Source organism: Belonocnema kinseyi, chromosome 6, assembly GCF_010883055.1.
Source record: "Belonocnema kinseyi isolate 2016_QV_RU_SX_M_011 chromosome 6, B_treatae_v1, whole genome shotgun sequence".
NCBI lineage: Eukaryota > Metazoa > Arthropoda > Insecta > Hymenoptera > Cynipidae > Belonocnema > Belonocnema kinseyi.
This window is the reverse complement of record NC_046662.1, coordinates 83,276,598-83,297,565: the sequence shown is the minus strand read 5'-3', so window position 1 is coordinate 83,297,565 and position 20,968 is coordinate 83,276,598. Positions and strand designations below refer to the sequence as shown.

General features: G+C 34.5%; 1 protein-coding gene across 4 annotated transcripts in view; it reads right to left on the bottom strand.

Annotated features, from left to right (window-relative positions):
- Positions 1–20,968, bottom strand: part of LOC117174486 (POU domain, class 6, transcription factor 1) — a 224,597-nt gene that overhangs the window by 193,115 nt on the left and 10,514 nt on the right. For all 4 annotated transcript variants that reach the window (XM_033363642.1, XM_033363643.1, XM_033363644.1 and 1 more), the window contains exon 2: positions 19,174–19,469. In XM_033363642.1, the coding sequence (XP_033219533.1) occupies positions 19,174–19,440 (267 nt within the window). In that variant the 5' untranslated portion in view covers positions 19,441–19,469. The remainder of the gene's footprint in view (positions 1–19,173; positions 19,470–20,968) is intronic.

Below are 20,968 nucleotides of genomic sequence, written 5' to 3'. Positions count from 1 at the left end.
TTTTTTTTTTTTTTTTTAATTTAAAGGGTTATACTCGTTCAGTCCGACCGATTCTGAATTTTTAAATAAAAAATAAAAAATTTAATAATTACAAATTTTTCATTCATCAATTTTAATCTCATTTATGAGCCAAAAAAGGTTCGATAATCTCAGCCAAGACAAGGCTCGTCTTCAGTGAAGTAAACGTCGTCTTAGCCAAGACAAGGCTCGACTTAAGAGAAGTAAACGCCGTTTTACCTGTCGTGGCCATAAAAGTAAGACGAAGGCCTATGTTTCGACTCCGTTTTGAGACGCAGCCAGACCTTGATTTCTTGGAGACGAACACAAGATAAAACCTAGTCGAACTCAAGTCGAAGCATTTTTACTCGGGGAACGAAGAAAAAACTAATTTTCAACCAAAGAAATAAATTTTCAGAAATAAATTTTCAGAAAGGTAAATTTTCTACAACAAGATTTTTAAAGAAAAGAAATTAATTTTGAACTAAAAAAAGATAAACTTTTTACTAGAAATAGATTAGTTGAACTTTAAGTTAAAAATTAAATTTTTCACCAAATATAGTTCAATTCAAAGAAAAATGATAATCTTTAATATGATAGTTAAATTCTCAACCTAACCAGATTAATTTTCAACCAAACAGTTGAATTTTTAAGTAAAAAAGAATAAATTTCTACTATGAAAGATACATTTTTAAATCAAATAGATGAAATGTCAACAAAATAGTGGAATTTTTAACCAAAAAAGATGAATTCGTCTCCAATACAATTAATACTCCACCATAAAATACGAATTATCTACAAATTACCTATATCGGTTTTACATCTAACAATTGCATTTTGAACTAAGAAGATGAATTTAAAACCAAACAAGGAATAGTTAAATTTTCAGTTTAAAACATATACAATTTTTAACGAAACAAAAGAAAGAAAGAATTTTCATTAGACAAGTTAAATATTCAACCAGAAAATATGAATTATTAATGATAAATATAATAGTTGCCATTTTAGCCAAAAACGATTTTAAGGTCAATTCAAAAAAAAATGTAGACTATGAGATAAATTGTTAAACCAAAAATACGAATTTTTAACCAAAAAGTTCAATTTTCAACAGAAAACAATTACTATTGACGAAAATTATTAATTTTTCAACAATATAATCAAATGTTCTTCAATTTTAGTGCACCGAAAATTTCCTGACATTGCCTGACTTTTTCTGATCTGTAGTAATCCTGTAATTGTTGAAATATGTGACTGTTTTCAGAGAAGAGAGTAGAACAGTGTTACTACTTTGGCCCTTTGGAGGGTGGCTAAATTGAAATAAGTTGCCAACAACTTGGACAATTATGAAGATAATTGCGACATACATTATGCTAATGCAAGGCGCTCATTTATTTTAGGTTCACGACGGCTTTTGAGAAGAGAGGGCTTTATTTGGTAAGTTTCGAAAGACCCGTTCGACTGAAGATAATTGGTTCCCTTTATTCGCTCACGCTCTGAGTGCGGCAACCACTTTTCGGGGTCTCCTCGAGTAGTTATCGAGTTCAATTCCTTTCTACTTCGATTTTATTCAAATTCATCCTTCCTTAACAATCGAAGCAATAGAAATTTGTAATCCACTCATTGTTAGAATTTAGATGATTTCACCAGTAAAGAATTTTAAATTTACTAATTTATTTTCAATAACATACTTTATATAAATAAATATAAAATTATACATGTATATACATATATATATATATATATATATAATTTCTAAATAAAGTAAAACAGATTCGAGTGACATAACAAACTTTTCGTTTTTAATAGTCCCTTCATATGCAAAACACGATTCTTGACGTATCTCTCTTTAAATCCCAGAAGCCATTAAAATAGAAATGGGAAATCCAGCCCTTCCAATTTCGGCATAATATTGTGATTACGATATATATAGTCACTGAGAATATTATAACCGTTGGGTGGCCGACGAGTGCCCCTTGCCCAGTGTACATATATCAGAATCGCTCTTTCTCGAATTCTCCCATACATTTATTCCTGCATAAGTGAGCACGCTAGTGAATATTTTTCCTAGATATAATGTATATTTTAATAAAGAGCACGCATTGGTAAAACCGTTTTCGAAAAGCAATAGTATTCTAAAATTCAACTCGGAACTAGAGAATAGTTGAATACAGAAAGAATAATAATAATCCCTTAGAATTTTTTTTAATTAAAGTAAATTGTTCAAATTTCAACCTTTCAAAGTTGCATAAGCTGTACAAAGATGAGGAAGAGGGAATTAGAATAAGAAGTATGTGCAACAATCTTTTCCTGTGTTCGATTTTTCAAGCATTCTCGTTTTTTTAATGAAAGATTTTATTCATTCTTTGACATTTTTCAAAGCTAAGGATGCGTAAGCCCTTGCAGAAATATATTTCTTTGCAAAAATTAGATTGGATTAACATTTTTTTCTTTTGATAGTTATTTGACATTTTGTATTCTTTCTTTAACTCATTTAACATCGCATGTAATTCATTAAAATGTTCACTACGATTCACATGATTGAATTTTACTAAAATTTATTTGTTTAGAAACTATCAAATATAAAAAATCTCTTTATTCAAGGAAACTGAAAACAATTATTTTCAATAACATTCAGCTTAAGTCAATTTTAATTTTGTTCGTAGTTCACTTTAAGACAGTATTCAATTAGAGATGTTTCTTTCATCTAAATTAATTTTTATCAATAGATTTAAGGTACAATATATCCTTCAATGTAATATGCCAATCTTATTTGAATAATGTGAAAAAATAACCTGTTCCGTATACCAAGCTAATTAAATTTTGATGTTAAATTTATTAATTTAATTAACTTTCGAAATTCTTGTTCCGAATCAAAATTAGGGGAGACCACCCTACAGTAGATAATCCTTAACTTTAAGTAGAAATAAAAGTAAAATATTCAATTACATTTTGTTATTTTAACAAGCATCATATCTTAACTAAATAATGTTAAATTAATTATTTAACAGCCATTAGTGTTTTTAATTAATAATTATCCAATGAAGGATCATTATATACCGTAGGATATATCTACATCATGTTCTACTATAATTTATAAATATAGTAACTTTTTTCAAAATTTAAAAGAGGGATGTTTTAAATTGCAAAGGATTCTGACTTTAAACAGGGATTTTTTTTTTAAATTATGAATTTTAATTAAATTGAATATTCTGAAGTAAACCTAAAACAATTAAAATAAATTAATGAAAATAATAAACATAATTCTTTTCGAAATTTGCTTGTTCCAAGTCAGGATAATTTTTAAATTGGACGTGAATTTGCTTTTTATATTTCTTTATTTATTCCCTGTCTCAAATTAACACTATATATGAAACCACTTTTAACTTGCATGTGAGTATATTCCAGAGAAAAATCTTATTTATTGAATCACAGTGCGGTCATTTTCCGATTTTCCCGATTGCCCGGTCAGGTGGAAATCATGATAAATAAGACTAATTGAGGGTCCGGATCAAAGAACCGGTTATGACATGCTAGTGCACAGAAGAGAGAGATCGATGACCGCCTCAATTTAAGCCACCTTCAGGAGCCCACCACTCTGGGTGCCATGAAGTTATAACCGGTTTTTCGATCTAGGCCCTCTATTGTAAGTATAATTTCTATCTGACATAATTTCTATAAAAACGTAACAAATAGAATCGTAAGAAATCTTTCGGGAAATAAAATAAGCTTGTTCTATTTTGTACAGGTTTTTTTTCTCATATTCATTGTGACAATCAATATGGACTCTTTTTTATTAATTTTATTGATGAAGCTGAAGATTGAAAAATGTTTAGCTTGAATTAAGACCTAGAACATTCTTCAAGTCGGTGGATCGCATTCAATAAGGAGAACAAAAGTAACTGGATTATCACATATCCTTGAATATTGAGAAATTGACTTATGTGGATTTAGCCACTTCGCTCACTTATTTCTCACTTACATTCCAAAGAAATTAAAAAAACACGACCCTGCATATGAAATTTTATGGATCATTCTACAGTTGAATTTTCAGAAACTTCTCTAGATGAAATGAGATTGAATTTTTTAGGAAACTCCCAATATTGTTAACACTAAATCTCATTGTAAATGAAATCCGTATAGTTTAGATCCTTTGAGAAATTATGCAGCCAGGACCTTAATAAACCTCAGCCCATCAAAGTACCTAACATTGTCTTCGGAATTTCATGCCATTCATTCGCATGCAAGGCTCCGCGCTCATTATTTGCGAAACGGTTTCATAAATTATCCCTCCTCGATGTTGCGTTTAGATCTACAACGTGGCGCGGGTCGTTAATGTTCTTGGCAGGTTGATTGCACCAGGTGCGCGACATTGCCTTGAAATGATCCGTGTGCTGGTAAAAATGGTGAAACTCTCCGGAAAACGAGAGTACCGCATGCTCGCGTAACATCTCCATAAATCCCCCCAGTGTATGGCTACGTAGGTCGTATTCGCGCGTGAGATAGTGCTTGGCTCGGGGAATGTATCAAAATCAGGCGCGAGGTTGCTTTATGGACGGGAACGCTCGTAAATACGCACTTCTGGTACTCCTACTCAGAGTATGGAACGCTCAGGACTCGAGAGAAACTACCGGGATAGGTTAGGCGATAGAGAAAGGGGTACGAAATTGCTTCTACGGGATGCTAATAAAAGATAGAGACTCGGAGATAGACCAAAGTGAGATAGGAACACAGCCTCGCCTAGCTAGCTTCCATTGTTTTGAGAATCGACACCCTTGCTTGCTTGCTTGCTTACTTGCTTGCCAATGGAATATACACAGGAAGCCATGGTCACTAATATTGCGCCGGCTTACTCTTGCTTAGATTAATAATATTCCAAACGACATGCTTTACGTGCGAGTACATGCATTCAATACTCCAAAACTTTTCATCTACACAACATTCACCCTCTTCGACTTTCCTCTAACTTTCCTCTAACTTTATCAATAGATTCTGTGGCCGGAGATCTAATCGGTAATATTTGCAAGCAATGCATCTCATATGGTAATTAATTCCATACATTTGTAATTACGCGCATTTATTCATCGTTCTCTTCAAGCTGTAGAGATGGACAAACAAGCTATTGGGAAAACTATTTTTCTGTAATTTGATAAGGTGAAGGTTCATTTGACGTAAAAACTTTAATAAGGGTAAATGAAGCTTAGTTAAGCTTCTTAATAAGACAAATGAAGTGTTCGTGAGAAAATATTGCAATTTAAAAGAATTTTATCTTTGACCTGAGACAATAGCATCGCACTCGGAAATTGGTTTGGTTTCGATTTAATGCAAAACGTTTTTTTTTTAATTCTATAACTTTTCCTTGATATATAATACTCAAAGGCTTGAATTATAATCTTGTAACTTTGTAACAGCTTTATTTACTTAGAAAGGTAAACTATTTACGCAAACAAAGCAACCAAAGGTGAATAATTTTTAACCCGAAAAGTGACTAAAAGAGACTAATATGCATTAATAGTGTGAATAATGTTCTTTTGACCGTAAAAGAATTCAATTAACTTTATAAGGTAATTAAAGTGAAATTAGAGCAATCTAAGGAAAACAATTCAAAGAAATAAAATATTAATTTAAATCAGTAATTTTTAATTAAGTCTAGGAAAATTCAAGAGAATTCAAAATTGTTTCTGAAAAAATGTCTAAGAATCCCACGTGAGTTTAAAAGACTACAGAATTAATTGAATACAACATTTTAAACATAGAACAAAATTTATTGAATTTAATGTAATTAAGTGAATTTAATAGAAGCCAATCAAGCTGAAAAAGTTTAAGAGGATTCCAAGGTATTTAATAGACTTCAGGATAAACTAATATAATTTCAGCGTAAATTGCTGACGAATTCCAAAAAAGTATTAAAAAATATCTTTGAATTTTAAAACCCCTACGAAATCCCTTCACTCCTTGTAAATTCCGTCAAATGAGATCGAATCCGATCACATTTCCTTAAATGTTGAAAAACTTATTAAAATACCTTGAGAGCTTTTAAATCCCTTAAAATCAATAAAATCCTGGGAAATCCCTTGGAATATTTTTAAGTTTTTGAAAATTTCTGGAAATCTGTTCAAATTCACTAAAATATTTAAAAGCCTTCGAAATATTTTCAAATCTCTTTTAAAACAACTTTCAAAACTCTTGAAAATACTTTTGAATTGTGTAAATATTTTCTGGCTTCACAGGTCTCATAAAATCTTTCCATATCTTTCGCAATTCTTCAGAACGCCATTAAACTTTATTTTAATCCCTTAAAAGCCTTAAAAATCCCTGAAACTCTTTTGAAATTTCTTATGATTTTTTAAAGCCCCTAAAAATTGCTTGAAAGTTTTTAAAATACTCAAAAATCTTTTGCGATACCTACAAATTATCGAAATCTATTAAAAATTCCTTGAAATCTTTTAAAATACCCTAAGATATTTCAAATTCTTTGAAAACTTTTGAAATCCCTCAAAGCATAGACCTAAATTTAATGCCGATTGGTTGATTTATTTATCTTAAAGAAGTAATAAAAATTGACTTCACTAAAAAGCGTTACTAAAATTGAGTGTGTGGTAACTCCAATTGTTTGGGACAGTTAATTAAAGTTCTTCTTACAGAAATTCCTTGAATTTTGACATTTTTTCATCATCCCGGAATTTACCCTTATAATTAGCTCTTTTCGGACCATGTCCTGACATTATTTTGTCGTAATTAAAAAAAAGTAAGTAAGTTTGAGATCGGGTATATATGACATGGCCTTAGGAAGCTTACAATAAAATTACTTTTGAAGGTACATAACTAACGAAGATTATTATACCCAATTAGACTATCTTATTTACCCTAGATCAATTTAAATTATTCTTGATCCACTCCACACAGATTGGAAATTATACCGTATGAAGAAAAACTTCTAATCAACAGAAAATTTCTTGCATAATTTAAGGACATTGTAAATTAAAAATTGGTAGACTACAAAGATGCAAAATAGATTTATTTTAAAAATGTATAAGAAAGCAATAGGGCAACAGAAATCGATCACAAATGCAGACCATTTGACGAGGAAACAGTTGACTTCGTCTAACCTAACACTTAAATATATTGTTTTTTGGTAAACATAATTAGATAAGGCTTAGTTGAGCCTCGGAATAATAAAAATTAAGTGTCGGTGCGCAGATATTGAAATTAGAAAGAATTTTATCTTTGACCTCGGACAATAGGATCGCTCTCGGTAATTTGTTCGGTTATCATATATCTTTAATTTTTATTATGATTTCATAGCAGAAAAACGTTTATTAGAATCGAAGAAATAATGTAATATTTTCTACCGGAAAACATATTTCCTTTGATCTCATAATAACTGTATATACAGTACAGTTTGTTTGCACAAAGAATTTTTGAATCAGTTCCATTTTCGTATTATTGAACATAGACAGGCGGAAATATTAAGCAAATGAAATATCTCTAAGAAATTTTTATATGCATTCAAAAAGGTTTATCACCTTGGGAAGAAGGGTTTATTCGTAAACATAAAATTGAATCTTCTACAAGGCAAACAATCCACGTGATCTATAAGTCATTTGGAAGGTATGTATATTCGCGAGATAATAATAAAGACGCCTTTCTCACGGAAGGTTGTTCTATTTCGTACGAGCTTAGGACGATTATCCGCAAGCCTCACTCGTCTTGAAACTATGATAACGTTTCAGAGTGAAACGTTTCCTTGTTCTGTGCTGATTCGCTGGGGAGTTACAAATTCCCTTGGAAGCAATAGAAACAGTTATGATCTTTCCCAAACACCTGGGAAAGGTATGGAGATGGGTAGAAGACACTTCACAAACATTAAATGAAATCGAAATCCAGAAAAGATAAAGAAAATTTTATTTGCATAAAACATAATGTGATATCAAGAATTATTTTAATTTTTGAAAATCTTAGGCAGCTTTGCTGTAAAAGTCTGTCGTCGATAAACGTATATATATATATATATAACCATTTCACAATCTTCATTGAGTAACCCGGTCTGCCCAAACGTGCAAAACCTACTTATTGCGAACAACTTTTCGCGTTTACAGCGAAAACATTGAAACTTCTCCCAAACAGGCTACAGAAAATGTTGTAGTTTGCCAGACATCACGAATTCTAAGATCCACTTTAAAATTAAGATAAGAAAAATAATATTTAAAACTTAAATTGGGAATTAAATTAAAGATTATATTTGATTATTCTTCATATAATTAATCTCGAAATTAAAAAAGAAATATAAAAGGTGTGAATGTAATTCGAATTCAGCAACAGAGTAATATGTTTCTGAATGGTGTGGAAATCTTGGGAGGTTGTGGGGCGAACCCTGGCTCACTGTCAAATTGGGCTTGGGCCAAAAAAGGGTATCTAGTTAAACCAGAAACAAAGGAAAAAAGGGGCAAAGCAAGGCGGACTCGAACGAAGCGTGAAAGCTACTATGAAGGCGTCAGACCGCACGGAATTTCCTACGCTTGATGCCGGACACGAGGCTTAATTGCACCGGCGCGGCGCGTAATGTAAATATGCCGCGTCAGTTAACCGTGCTGTCCACACAACATACATATGGCAGAACACATGTACACATACACAAAGATGGAACACTTTGGCCACTCTGTCACTCACGGTAATGCAACTGTGTCATCGCTCACTGCCGCATCAAGTCCCTTCCTACAAAGAATCCTTGCTCTTCGCTTCTCATCAAAAATATATTCGCGTACGCACATTACTGATCGGTATTGCTAACGCTTTTTCGACTAAAAAGAGATTTCATTGATATGAAGGCCTATTCTATATTTAAAAGGCAGAAGATTAGTATTTTTTTCATAATATGGTACTGCATGATCTTATCGGACCAGGTGCACCGAAAAAGCCTAGATTTTGTTGTTGTTGTGTTTGTTAGGCCTTAATTCAAACCCATTTGTTTTGTTTTTTTAGAAAAACACATCTTACTTTTTGGCTAAGTATGAAAGCACTTCGTCTTAAAATTAAGCAGGTTTTTTTAATTCTATATTGTTCTCTGTGAACAGTTTTTTGGTTAACATGGTGTCGGTTGGTAAGGTCAATAAGAATATTCTTATTCCAAAAATAATTGTGCAATTATGTGAACGAACCTCCTAGTTGGAAAGATGAGGCAGCGAGGCGCTTTTCAGGGTGTCACTTCGAAAAACGGCTTTTCGAGAAAAACACACTTAAAGTTGGGTAGCTCCATAAGCGCACACATTGAACTTTTGCTTCTAACTTCAAGTTTATCCCCTTAGGATTACTTCCGGGATATCAGAATAATCGCAAGAGATAGAATTTAAAAATGATTTATCATTAAAAAATTAAAAACTTCGATACTGACTCACAAAAATTTACAAAAATATCAAAGTATGGTATCTTTAGAGCATCATTTGAATTAGTGAATATTTGTTATCAAGAATTTGAAACCGCTTTTTAGGTTTATTTTATTAGTTTTGAAGATGTAAACTAATAAAATAATTGTTTTGAATATCATTTTAAAGGATATCAGTATGAAAATGAAAGATTTAAGTTTAAACAGAGATAGTTTTTGAATCTAAAGAATTCTTCACCCAATAAAAAGACTGAGATCAAAAGCTGCTATTTAATTTCAGGTTATTTACTCTAATATGACATCTGGTGTCATTTCATGTCATATGACCTGATTTAATGTTATCTAAGCCCATCTGATATTGTCTTATCTTACTCCATCCTAAGCCAACTAAGCCCTTATCATAGTATCCAAAATCATCCCAAGACTTCATCATTCATGCTTTGACAATAAACCTACGGGCATAATATTAATTCGAAGCTGGTATCAAAATTTAGCTATCCGTAAAACGTCTTCTATTCCCTTATGTTCAATCTTTTACTGCTTATTATACATTCGTTTTTTCATCCTTTTGAAGTACGACGATTAGCATAAAATGCGACAGCAGAGAAAGAGCTTCCAGAATATATTTACACTGAGTTAATAACTAAAAACAAGCCCATAATCCCAAGGTGCTTGCAGCGAAGGATCCAGAGGTATCTGTTTACCGATGTGAAGGAATCCATTATTAGGGAATAGTGTCGGTGTATGCTCAAGGATTATCTTATTCTTGGTCAGTACTACGGTCACTAACTTTGCGAGCGCCAATCCCACTGGGAGTTAGACTTGCTTCTTATACAAATAGAGTAAGTTAAGGTGAATTTTATGACAATGAAGAAACCGGACTTTAGTTGTGTGCTATTCCTTCTAGTCATCCAGTTTCTAATTTCGAACATTATTGTCTAAATTACAAGCAATAGCATATCTTCCATGGCCCTCTTTCTTCACTCTCGAGGCATCTTGTAGGCGATAGGAACTAAATGATTAAATGAAAGAGTGTAATATAATACCTTAAGCGATCAGCTTTAATGCTAGTCATCCTTAATGCCAATGAACTCATTTCTTCATCGACCCTCCTTTGTGTTATTTGAAGGATGAACGATCGGCGCTAATGGGGGTCTCGTTTCGCAGACGTACGGTCAGTATCATCCCTTGCTGCTTCGTACTTAGGGTGATCTTGCCATTTATATTATAAAACAGAGTCATGGTAAAGCAAAGCCGCCTCGGTAGGTGGATACCGGATAGGTAGTTGAGTTTGTTTGTCGAGCAAACGTTTGCGGACGACACCGCCGGACACTGGTGCCTAGTTCGCTATGTTCTTTGGTACGTACAAGTCTGTCCGAACCACTGGAGGCGGTGGTAGGGTAGGGGATTTAATACCATCTCCCATGATGAACAGTGGTGGTCAAATAACTTCGCCAAGTAACTCTGCATGGCGATATTAACACCGCTTGGTCCCTTTGGACTTTAGAACCCACGACTCGAAATTGCTACCAAGACTTCCTGCATCGTTACATCCTCTCCTGTTTGTGCAAGTCTAAGATAAGCTTCCACCTAATTCCTCTAATTCTAAACTATAAGCAGTTGCTTGGTCGTTTGAAGAAGAAAAAAGAAAAATGAAAAAATATTGACAAATACCTAAGCTTAGACAAGTTGTGAAATATTTTCGAAAGGTTTATTTCGTAAATCTATCGTCCGGCTTTCTCGTGGTGAACACATTTGCTTAAGGATAAGAAGGACGAACGTTCTGACACAAGTGTCCACACAAGTTGAGGTTTCTCTATGCATATATGGTTGAGGGGTGCGAGTCGTGGTGCAGTGAGAAATGGCTAGGTCTAGCAAGCCTTTAGCCTGGCTTAGCATGTACCAGGAACACCATCCCCTATTCGTACGTGTTGGGGCCAAGTTATACCCACAAACAGACGTACATTAGTGCCCGCTGGAGTCCTGCAGGATTTATAAGGGGAGGCAAGCCAGCAGAAGACTATATAGAGCCTTCGTCTCCTTATGGTTAAAACTGGAAAATAGATAAAGGGAGGTTACAAGTGAAAGAGAAGGATAAACATGCTTGTTGAGGTTGAGTGGAGAAGGAGAGAAAGCGAGAAGCACCGAGGTATGCCAAACAGGGTGACTCGTGCAGGTTTCACAAAATGTGGAGAGAAGAGCAAGAGAAAGCAGATTGACGGAGTGGCCAGTTCGTTAAACTCAACGGATAATGCAGTAACTAAGAGTAATTAGCTTCGAACCTGGATAACGAAATTCACCAGGTAGGCGCTTTGATAAAACGGCACGTACCATTACTACCTTAAGGAATTGATAGTTCAAAACATATGGGGTGACTTGGAGTTCAATAGGTTTTTGACTGGGCTATACATAATTGGTGAGTCGCTTACGAATGAAAGTGGGACAAAATTTTAATTCTTGTTATTGTAATAAAGTTTACAAAGAATTCATAACAGTTTGTTGAATCCAGCTATTTTGGATTTTCACGACATTTTTTTTACTAAGTATCACCGCTTGGAACTAAATCTTGAAACTCATCAACCCGAATCCCAAAGTTATATTTTGGAGAGGACATCTCCTTAAAGTAGAACCCTTAACGAGCAATTCGTAGAAGCTCGGATGTTCGAGGACGAGTCTAAACTTGGTTCCTGGGCCTCGAAGAGTTTAGTCTAGTACGTGAACACGTCGCCAGGAGGTGGAGGATTCGAGACACGGGGATGAGTTCCGGGATTGGGGAGAGCAGAGCCAGTGGTCAGCACACTTGACCGACCCTACTTCGCTAACAAGTTTAATGATATATGTTGAGCTACAAGCGCCTTGATTAATCGTTAACTAATGTTGGACCTTGCAGTGCACCACTGCAGAGGAACGGAGTGGAGAGGAGGAAGGAGAAAGGAAAGCTAGAGGAGCGAGCCTCCGTCCTCGAAACCCGCAATGCCCTTACCCTCAACGAATCTGCGACCACCAACTCTAACGTAGCCAAACAGGAATCTAATCTCTACGGACAATTTGATTTATGATTCGTGGCCGAATCTAGACCCAAGGTAAGAAAAACAGAGACATCTATGTCGTCGATGCAATTTGTCAAGAGTCTATAATGTCCAGCGGTCGAAGAAACTAATATGAAAATGTATCTCATGATAAAAGGGAAGACCAGAAGGGAAAACGTGTCGATTTAAATCAAATTAAAGAGCTTTCTACCAACATTAGTTATACTTATAATTGATAAAAGATTTTTTTGAAGATGAAATCCTTTGGAAGATACGGTTGATAAAGTAAAGGTAAAGTTAGTGAAAAGATTAAATTGGGGTGTAATGTAGTGAGGTGTTGGTATTATGGAGTAGGTGAAATAGAGCTAGTGGAGAAAGGAGGGATTAGAAGGACGGGTAAGAGGGACGGCACAAGGTGGTAGAAGCGAGGGCCAGTTTCGAGAGGTTGGGGTGGCTCAGAGATGCAAGGCACCGTGAAATTACCACCAGAGTCTCTCATCCCCGAGAGGTTAAGGTGGGTGGTAGAACGGACTCTGTCCACTCCGAGGACCAACGTCGGCTGGCGGGTATTTGTCTTGTCTCCTTGTTTATGCGATTCAACATTGTTATTTGGCACCGTTAGGGAGCTGTTTCTCGCTGTCTTCCACATTCAAATTATCCTCTCTCTCTCTGTCGGCCACCTTGTTTCACGGAGTTTCCTACTTTAAAAGGCCACGACGGCAGGCACAGACATATCTCGCACTAGGCGGTAATGCCACGTCATGTTCAAACATAATTCTAGACCTGCTTCTGATGCTGCAAATTAAACGATCCTGGGTATAGCGATCTTCCGTCAATAATTAAAAATCATTCAGGATATTTTTTAAACCGCGAAAAAATTTTTCCGTTGTGTTTTGATGCAGAGGATATTTATACAGGCTAATTTTATTAATTTTTGTTCGATAATATGAATATTGTTGGGTCTAATTTATCCACCAGATTTGTGGCAGCTTATCGTGAATATAATAACCTTTTGATTGTGAGCTCCGAACATCCTCCTGGTTAGGACAATGGCATCGTACACCAGGATATGCGTTCAGGCGTATCGCAATTATGCTTCCCCGCTGCTTAACGTTTCTGGGAGTAAAACATATGAGGCCTCAAATCAGCTGGAACAATATTATCCCACCAGCCGACTATTGCATTATTATGCAAGTCTACACTGGCAGCAAGTACCACAATTTTGTAGCTTCATTATGCTTTTTTTGAGTTAAGTTCGAATTAGGTCTGATAAAAGGATACTGGGTCCATAACCTGTTGAGCTGTAAGAATTAGGCTTGAAGATTAGCCTCAATTAATAAAATCGGTTAAGTCCTTCTGAATTTACGTTCCCTTTCCCAAAAATTGCAATACAAATTTTAATTATAATATTCCGTGAAAGGTTAGACTTTCTAATTCGGAAAAGGCATTAATTGGAATCGTGTGACAGCCGATTTTGGCATGAAACATCGTTTAAGCGAAGGGGATGAGCAAAATAAAGACACGAGGGTGGTGAAATCGTGCTTAAAGGGTACATACATTGGCAGCTTGGTGATTAATTGCTAGAAAAAATGTTGGAAAAAAGGAAAAGTGTAAACGTCGTCCGAACGAACGTCATCAGGACGAAGGGTTATCTAGATGAGTTGTCAAGCGACAACTCCTACCTCGTTGGCAACCACGTATAATGTTCAACGTCAATATACACTGTCGGATGCTTTTTCCTAAATTGACAGATTTTCAATTTAATCAAGTTCCAATCTAATGGAAAAATACCCGGTCTATTGATATATGAATCGCAATGCATATATAGCCAGAGCGCTGCCCATACAGAGAAAGAAAAAGTGGAAGAGTGCAGCTGGAAAGGTGGTGAAGGGGTGAGAGTAGATTGAAATAATTCTTTTATGTTTAGCAGTACAAAGAGACAGTCAACGAGAGTGTATGAACAGTACGTCGAACTCAGGAATTAAACTATTGATAAACATTTCATCAGTCGCAAATATCAATCAAACCCCTTTCTCACAAAAGCTTTCACAAAAGAAAAATAAGCTACAGCTTCATATTCGCGTTTTCCTAAATTTTCTCAACTTTCTGTTTAGCAAATTGAATGAGATTTGTTTTTAAAATCGAATATTTGCAAAATTCAAAGCCCTATAGCGCCAATAAAACTGCAGTCCATGCTCAAAATTTCACTTTGTAATTTTGTTCTCATAATAATTTAGGAAAAAAAAATCAAACAAGTTAGAATATATATATATATATAGTAGTCATCATTATTTCTGTAAAGGAAAAAATGTGATAGAATACTTTGCTCATTTGGAATTTCAAATTCATTATGATTTAAGATACAGATATGGTAGAAGTACAATTAAATTATAGAAAATTGTAACTGATAATTTCGAAATTTAAACAAATCTATTCACATGAAAATTGAATGTGAACTAGGATTCCTCATAAGATTAATTTTGTTATGTACTAAAAAGTTTAATGGGAAGTATCTTTCCTGAAAGAAGAAAATGATTCTAAATTTTTTTAAATGTAAGAAAAATTATTCTGAGGTCATCACCTGGTTATTAATGTCGAAAACACGATTCTTTAACTTCTTTAAATTTTCTTATACATACATATTTCGTGTACTAGTACTATTTATTAGTTCGGAAATGAATTTTTAAATTAATAGATAATAGAGATGCACTAGATGCACTAGATGCACTAGATTGAATAATTTAACGTGTAGAAATTAAAATTTAAAAAATTTAAAAATACTTATCTGCCATATAAACCACGTTTTCGCTAAACGTAAATATATCCCTTACTTTCATTTATTAACATTGAATGAAAAATTGTATATCGATACAATAAATTATTTTCTGAATGCACCAGCGTAATGTAATTTGCTACCTTTGCTTGCTCAGACTCCACATCAATATGACGAATGTAAACAAAAATTAAATGAGATGCAATAAAGTAACCGGATTCCTTATAACTTATATGGTTGATGGGCCCTCGGGCGTTGGAGACCCTTCGAAAGAAACGTCGGTAGAAGTGATCCGAATCGCGGCTACCATCGACCAATAATAATCGCAATTGTGAAATCCGATCGATTCGCAATTTAGAAGCTGAAATGAGCCTCCGAGGTAATGAGATTCCAGTGTTAGAGAGCTGGTTTGCACGCCTCGATCGTTTGCCTTCAATCACTTCTTGACAGATGCACTTACGGGTGGGACTACGGCCCATCAAGTTGGAATGCGCCTTCGGGTTACCTTCGGCCATTGCGGTTGGTCGAGCCTGGTAGCTGCCACTCGACTTCAAGTTCCCTTCCCGCCAACTTTTGACTGACATTGACAAACGGAATATGTCCTAATACACCCCAAATCTAAATTGCTTTCCCATGCTCGCAGAATGAAGTATTTTTAAAATTTCGAAAAAAAGAAATAAATTTTTTTATTAGGAAACCAGTGTTGATTTAAATGAGGATTTAGAAAATAATCGTCACAAATTACAAAAACCTTGAATTGCATTTTTATCAAAAATGTAATTGCAAACAATAACGGTCTGAAGATTAATTAAAGTTACGATATTAAAAAAATGTAATTACACTTGTCATCGCCGGATCTCGTGAGATCGTGAGCGAGGCTGTAAGAGCTGTAATAAACATAAATTGCGAAATCACTGTGCGGTCGCACCTTTGTGATTCTTTATAAATTATCAGTCTTTCCAGATATTTATTATAGCCACAAGTATCTCGTAATTAGGAAGAATTTCCAACGAACATCAGCCAGTTACTTGAGAATTCCGCGATTGAAAGTAGATATTACAATTTATAGTGTTATCAAACGTGTTTTAGTATTTATCGTTCGTGGATGTTTGTCCGATATTTCAGTCGATTACGCGCTCCTGGAAATTTATCTCGTGTCCAAAATGGTACATGGTTTGATAAGCCATCGTGTTTATCTAAATCGTTCAAATTATAATTTAAGAATTCATTAGCCAACTATTGGAAAGTCTGTAGTAACGCAATGAGTGGAAAATATAATTTTATACTTAGGGCAAAAGTACCAATTACTTACTTGTTTCTAGTCTATGTATACTGAGAAAAGTTTCAAACTAATTCACAAATGAATAATATAATTTCTTCATTCAATATTATCTAATCAAATGTTTTGTATCCGAGGACCGATTACCAATATCAATTGTAAACATCAATTGAAGACATGAGAATAAAAACGGGATAAGAACTAAAAATTAAATTTTATAGGATGAATAAAAAAAGGTTCCTACAATATAGTTATAAATATAGAAATTTGGTCAGGTCATAGATAAATAGGTGAGAAAAAAAGATGCGTATTTTGCCGGATTGATAAAAAAATTATAACTTTTATTTTTCTTTCTAATTTGAGCAGAAGTTCCGTTTTAAAAAAGTTTTGAGGATTCTAACTGCCAAAGCTAATGAAATCAATCAATATCCAGAAGTCATTGAAAGTTTTCTTTTAAATGTCTTATTATTTTTTAAACTGAAACAATTATTCAATTTTTTATTTACTTTCGTTTTTTTTTACATTTATCTTTATTCTCAACAACTCGAAAATCCACTTTTTATTACAAAAATGACACAACATAAGAAAATAGTTAAAGAAAAAATCATTCTTTTTAAAAAGATCTAAAAAATAGTCATCAGGAAAAAAATTTAAGTGAAAGTTGAAGTTTAATTCAATTGGGTAAGTGTTTAATTCCAGTTAGAGATAACATACAAATTATTGGTTTGAAAAAATACCACCTCAACCTGTTTAAGAGTTTACGTCATCCTTTATAGAATGTAAAAATTCAAAAGAATGTTGGACCACAACATTTTTATGAAATATGTAAAATTCATGTCGTCTCCATTTCTTTAAACACCACATATTTCGTCCGCAATTGATTCTACTGGAATACGAGCAAGAACCCCGGACTAAATTAAAATGGATACGGTCGCACAAGTATTTGTAAATGAAAATGGTAAATAAAATTTGCTCTTTTCAATGGAAAAAGGTGAAAGAGTAATAAAATCATTTCAAAATAGGTGAACAAATGTCAAAATGTTTTAGAGAGGTGAGAATTTTTTTTTAAATTTCTATATGTGAGAGCTGCAAATTCAAATACTCTTATCAAGTTCTCACTCCCATAATTAAAAAATTCATTCATTCGAGTAAAAGGAGAAATAATTTGGAAAATTTCCTGAAAAATTTCGGAAACTGGGGCCATCAATTACTAGAAATGATACCTTCAGTTGGTATACATAAAGAGTTTTTCGTTTCTTTTTCTCGACTCTAGTTGGAATTTAAAAATGGCAGATTTCCTGAAAATAATAGACACAGGAAATAAACTGCAAAAAGGAAGATAATACAATTAAAATATATAGGGGAAATATGACATTGCAACAATCTCAATTTCGAGGGATGATGCAAATTATCTTAAAATTCGATTGCTTTATGAAACTTAATTCTTTTTCATATTGTAAACTCGAGTACTATTGAAGAAATCGCAATTATCGGACGGCGCCTCGAGTTTGTTTGGGCACTAGTCCGATATACAAGCAACGCTCAGACAGAAGCTGACAGTGGTCCGCCAAAGGTGGTGGAAGCATAAGCTATGTGCAAACAGATTTCATTCAAAGTCTCCTATACTAAGAAGGGGCTCTACAGGATGTGATTTTCTGACCAAAGATTTTTAACTCTCAGAATTTAGAAGTAAAATGCTCTAGGTCGTAAACTTTAGAGGCGCTAACAGTTTGATCGAAATATACTTGCATTTTTATTTAAGTATTATTTCTTTAAAAAGGCAAAAACATGAGAGCAGTATTGAAAGAATTCTGAAAGGGAAAATCATATTCGATAATATATTAATAAAAAGAATGATCTTTATGGTTTGAAGGTTCAAATGACTCAATTTAATTTAACGGAAGAAAGGCAGTTGGCAGGAGGTGCATAAAAATACCTCGCGCTTGAAGTCATCACTAATGTGACGGGGGATTCTCCCTTCTTAGTCAACGTTGTCTCAAGACTCGAAAGCGCGTATGCTCATTCTATTTCCGGATCTAGACTACGGACATGATTAATTTAAATTGCACACAAGCCTGGAGCAACATGCAGACGTTAAAAAACGAATTTAATGCTATTTTAAAAGTTCAGTTAGAGAACTATCTTCTTTGTATATTACATGTTAAAATCATCCGAAACTAGAAGAACAGAAGATTTCACCTCTGAAAAAACCATATAATTTGATAGATACTATCAATGGTTCACGATCTTAAAGATTGCACAACATTCGAAGCTAAAATAAATCGGACATTGACCCCCGATCCTCGTGGAAGTGATTCCACACGCTTTGTTTTGCGAGTTAATCGTATACAGGTCAGATGGAGAAAGAAAGAAGTGATATTGAGAAGAAGAAAAGACTATTGGCCGATTTAGGTTGAGCATAGCGAGGCAACTGCTTAACCAGGCAATTGATTGTCATTGGCATACAAAACCTAACTTAACTATACCGACGCGTCTGATTATGATAGGGACGTTGCACTTTCGTGATATTATACTTCGTAGCGGGTGTTAAATCGTTAAGGTTGATTTACTACCGTATTGTTGGATTACAATAAGCCTCTATCTCAATGTCCATAATGAAATAATGAGAGTTACTTGTATACTTCAATATATCAAATATATTTGGTGGCACGAAGTAATGATGTGTGAAAGTGGTAAATAACAGTTTTGGACTTACCTCGCTTTTTAAGTTGAGAGGAACATCGCAGGGGTTGTCCATCTCGAGTTCCGTCTTGACCTGATGCGAAAGCATGCTGTGACTGTGCCTGGGTGGGACAGCGGTAGCCAGCATGTTGGAATGCTGTCGATGCTGAAGATGTAACTGAAGACAAGGCTGGTGCTGATAGGGTGATGACAGCTGAGTATTTAGAATACGGAGGTCAGCTGGGGGTGAAGCCGGTGCAGCGGTACTGCTCTGTTCCTCCTCGGCCGAGCCCTCCGCCATGTCAGCCTCGCATCCCGATGACTCACAGTCTGAAATTATAAATTATAATCTAAAATTAAAGAGCTATTAACCATAAGGCACTGACTTTCCTTTCAGGGTTTGAACATATGCTGTTCCTCATAACCTGAAGATCTAAACGAACAGACTGACTATGTTTAAGGGCCAACTGTGGGACAGACTTCTAGTTGATCACACTGATTATCTCTGGAGATTGAAAAGAGATGTTTGACTTGATCATCACAACTGGTCCACTTGATAATCAGAGACATCAATAACTTTCACTAAATGTTTATATTGTACTTAGCGTTACAGGTAATGTAGGTGTTATAGGTATCAGGAATCATTCATTGATGTCTTGTGATTTGTCTGTTAAAAGCATTTCAAAAACAGTTGTTTGGTTATCTTACTTTACGTATTTTTGAAGATGTTACTTTATTTAAAGATGATCTATGCCTACTGCATCTAATGATCCTAAAGATGTTACACTGAACATTGTTTGCTACTATGTTGATAATTTTCATGATTACCTTTGTGATATTATTTTTCTTAGGATATAGTTATGGATAGAGAAATTTTCGAAAAACGAACTTTGTAAAAATGTACAGCTACTAAAGTCTGATAATATTTAGAACATTTCTCAATATCTTTCTTCGTTCTTTAAAATTAATAGATCTAAGGTTTTTGCTTCCCTTAAAGCTTTCGTTAAAGGATGTTACTACTAACACTATTATTCACAGTTCAATGATGCCAAACATTTAAAATACTACAGTTATCCAACGGTCCTTGCAAACACTAAACTATGGTCTCCAAAAATAATATCTCATACAGAATATTTTGTTAACACTTAGCATCCCTGTTACCATCTCTTCGCCATACGAACACATTGCCAATCTTAAAAACTTTTCCCCCCACATTAATCGACCATAGCCGAACATCGTATAACCAAAATAAGGAGGGCGCCCTTTAAAGAATGCAGACACTGGAACTTAGAAGGAACTCGTTCATCTTGCAACTTCAAAGCAAAAACTTTTGGTCGGCACCTCTCGATGTACGCAGGCACACGCGTGCCATGGGGCATTAAATGCCAGTGAGTTCGTGCAGACAAAATTGCTCAGTAACACGGTGCGTACAAGCATCGCACATTTATCCGGGTTATTATATTTATCTAAGCGTTCAGTTAGTAAGAATTCAAGGGCAATGAAATCATGTTGTGGTTCATACCGTCTGCTCTTCTCTTCTTTTACCACTCCCGGAGTAAAAGAGTTCGAGTTCCGTTGCCATCTCTCTTAAACTTCGCGTTCGAAACGCAACTAACAACATCTGCTTCTATTTTTGCACTGGCCCGAGTCCAATGCTTTTACTTTTTAAAACACGCCTATGGCGAATGCCTGGATGGATCATCGCACCGACAGACGACGCTAATTTTTCATATTTTAACGGGATGCGATAAATAAATTGTATAATGATATTTTCAGTTTAAATAACTTGTTGTGGTGAAAACATGTTTTGACATAGATGAGAGTTTTTA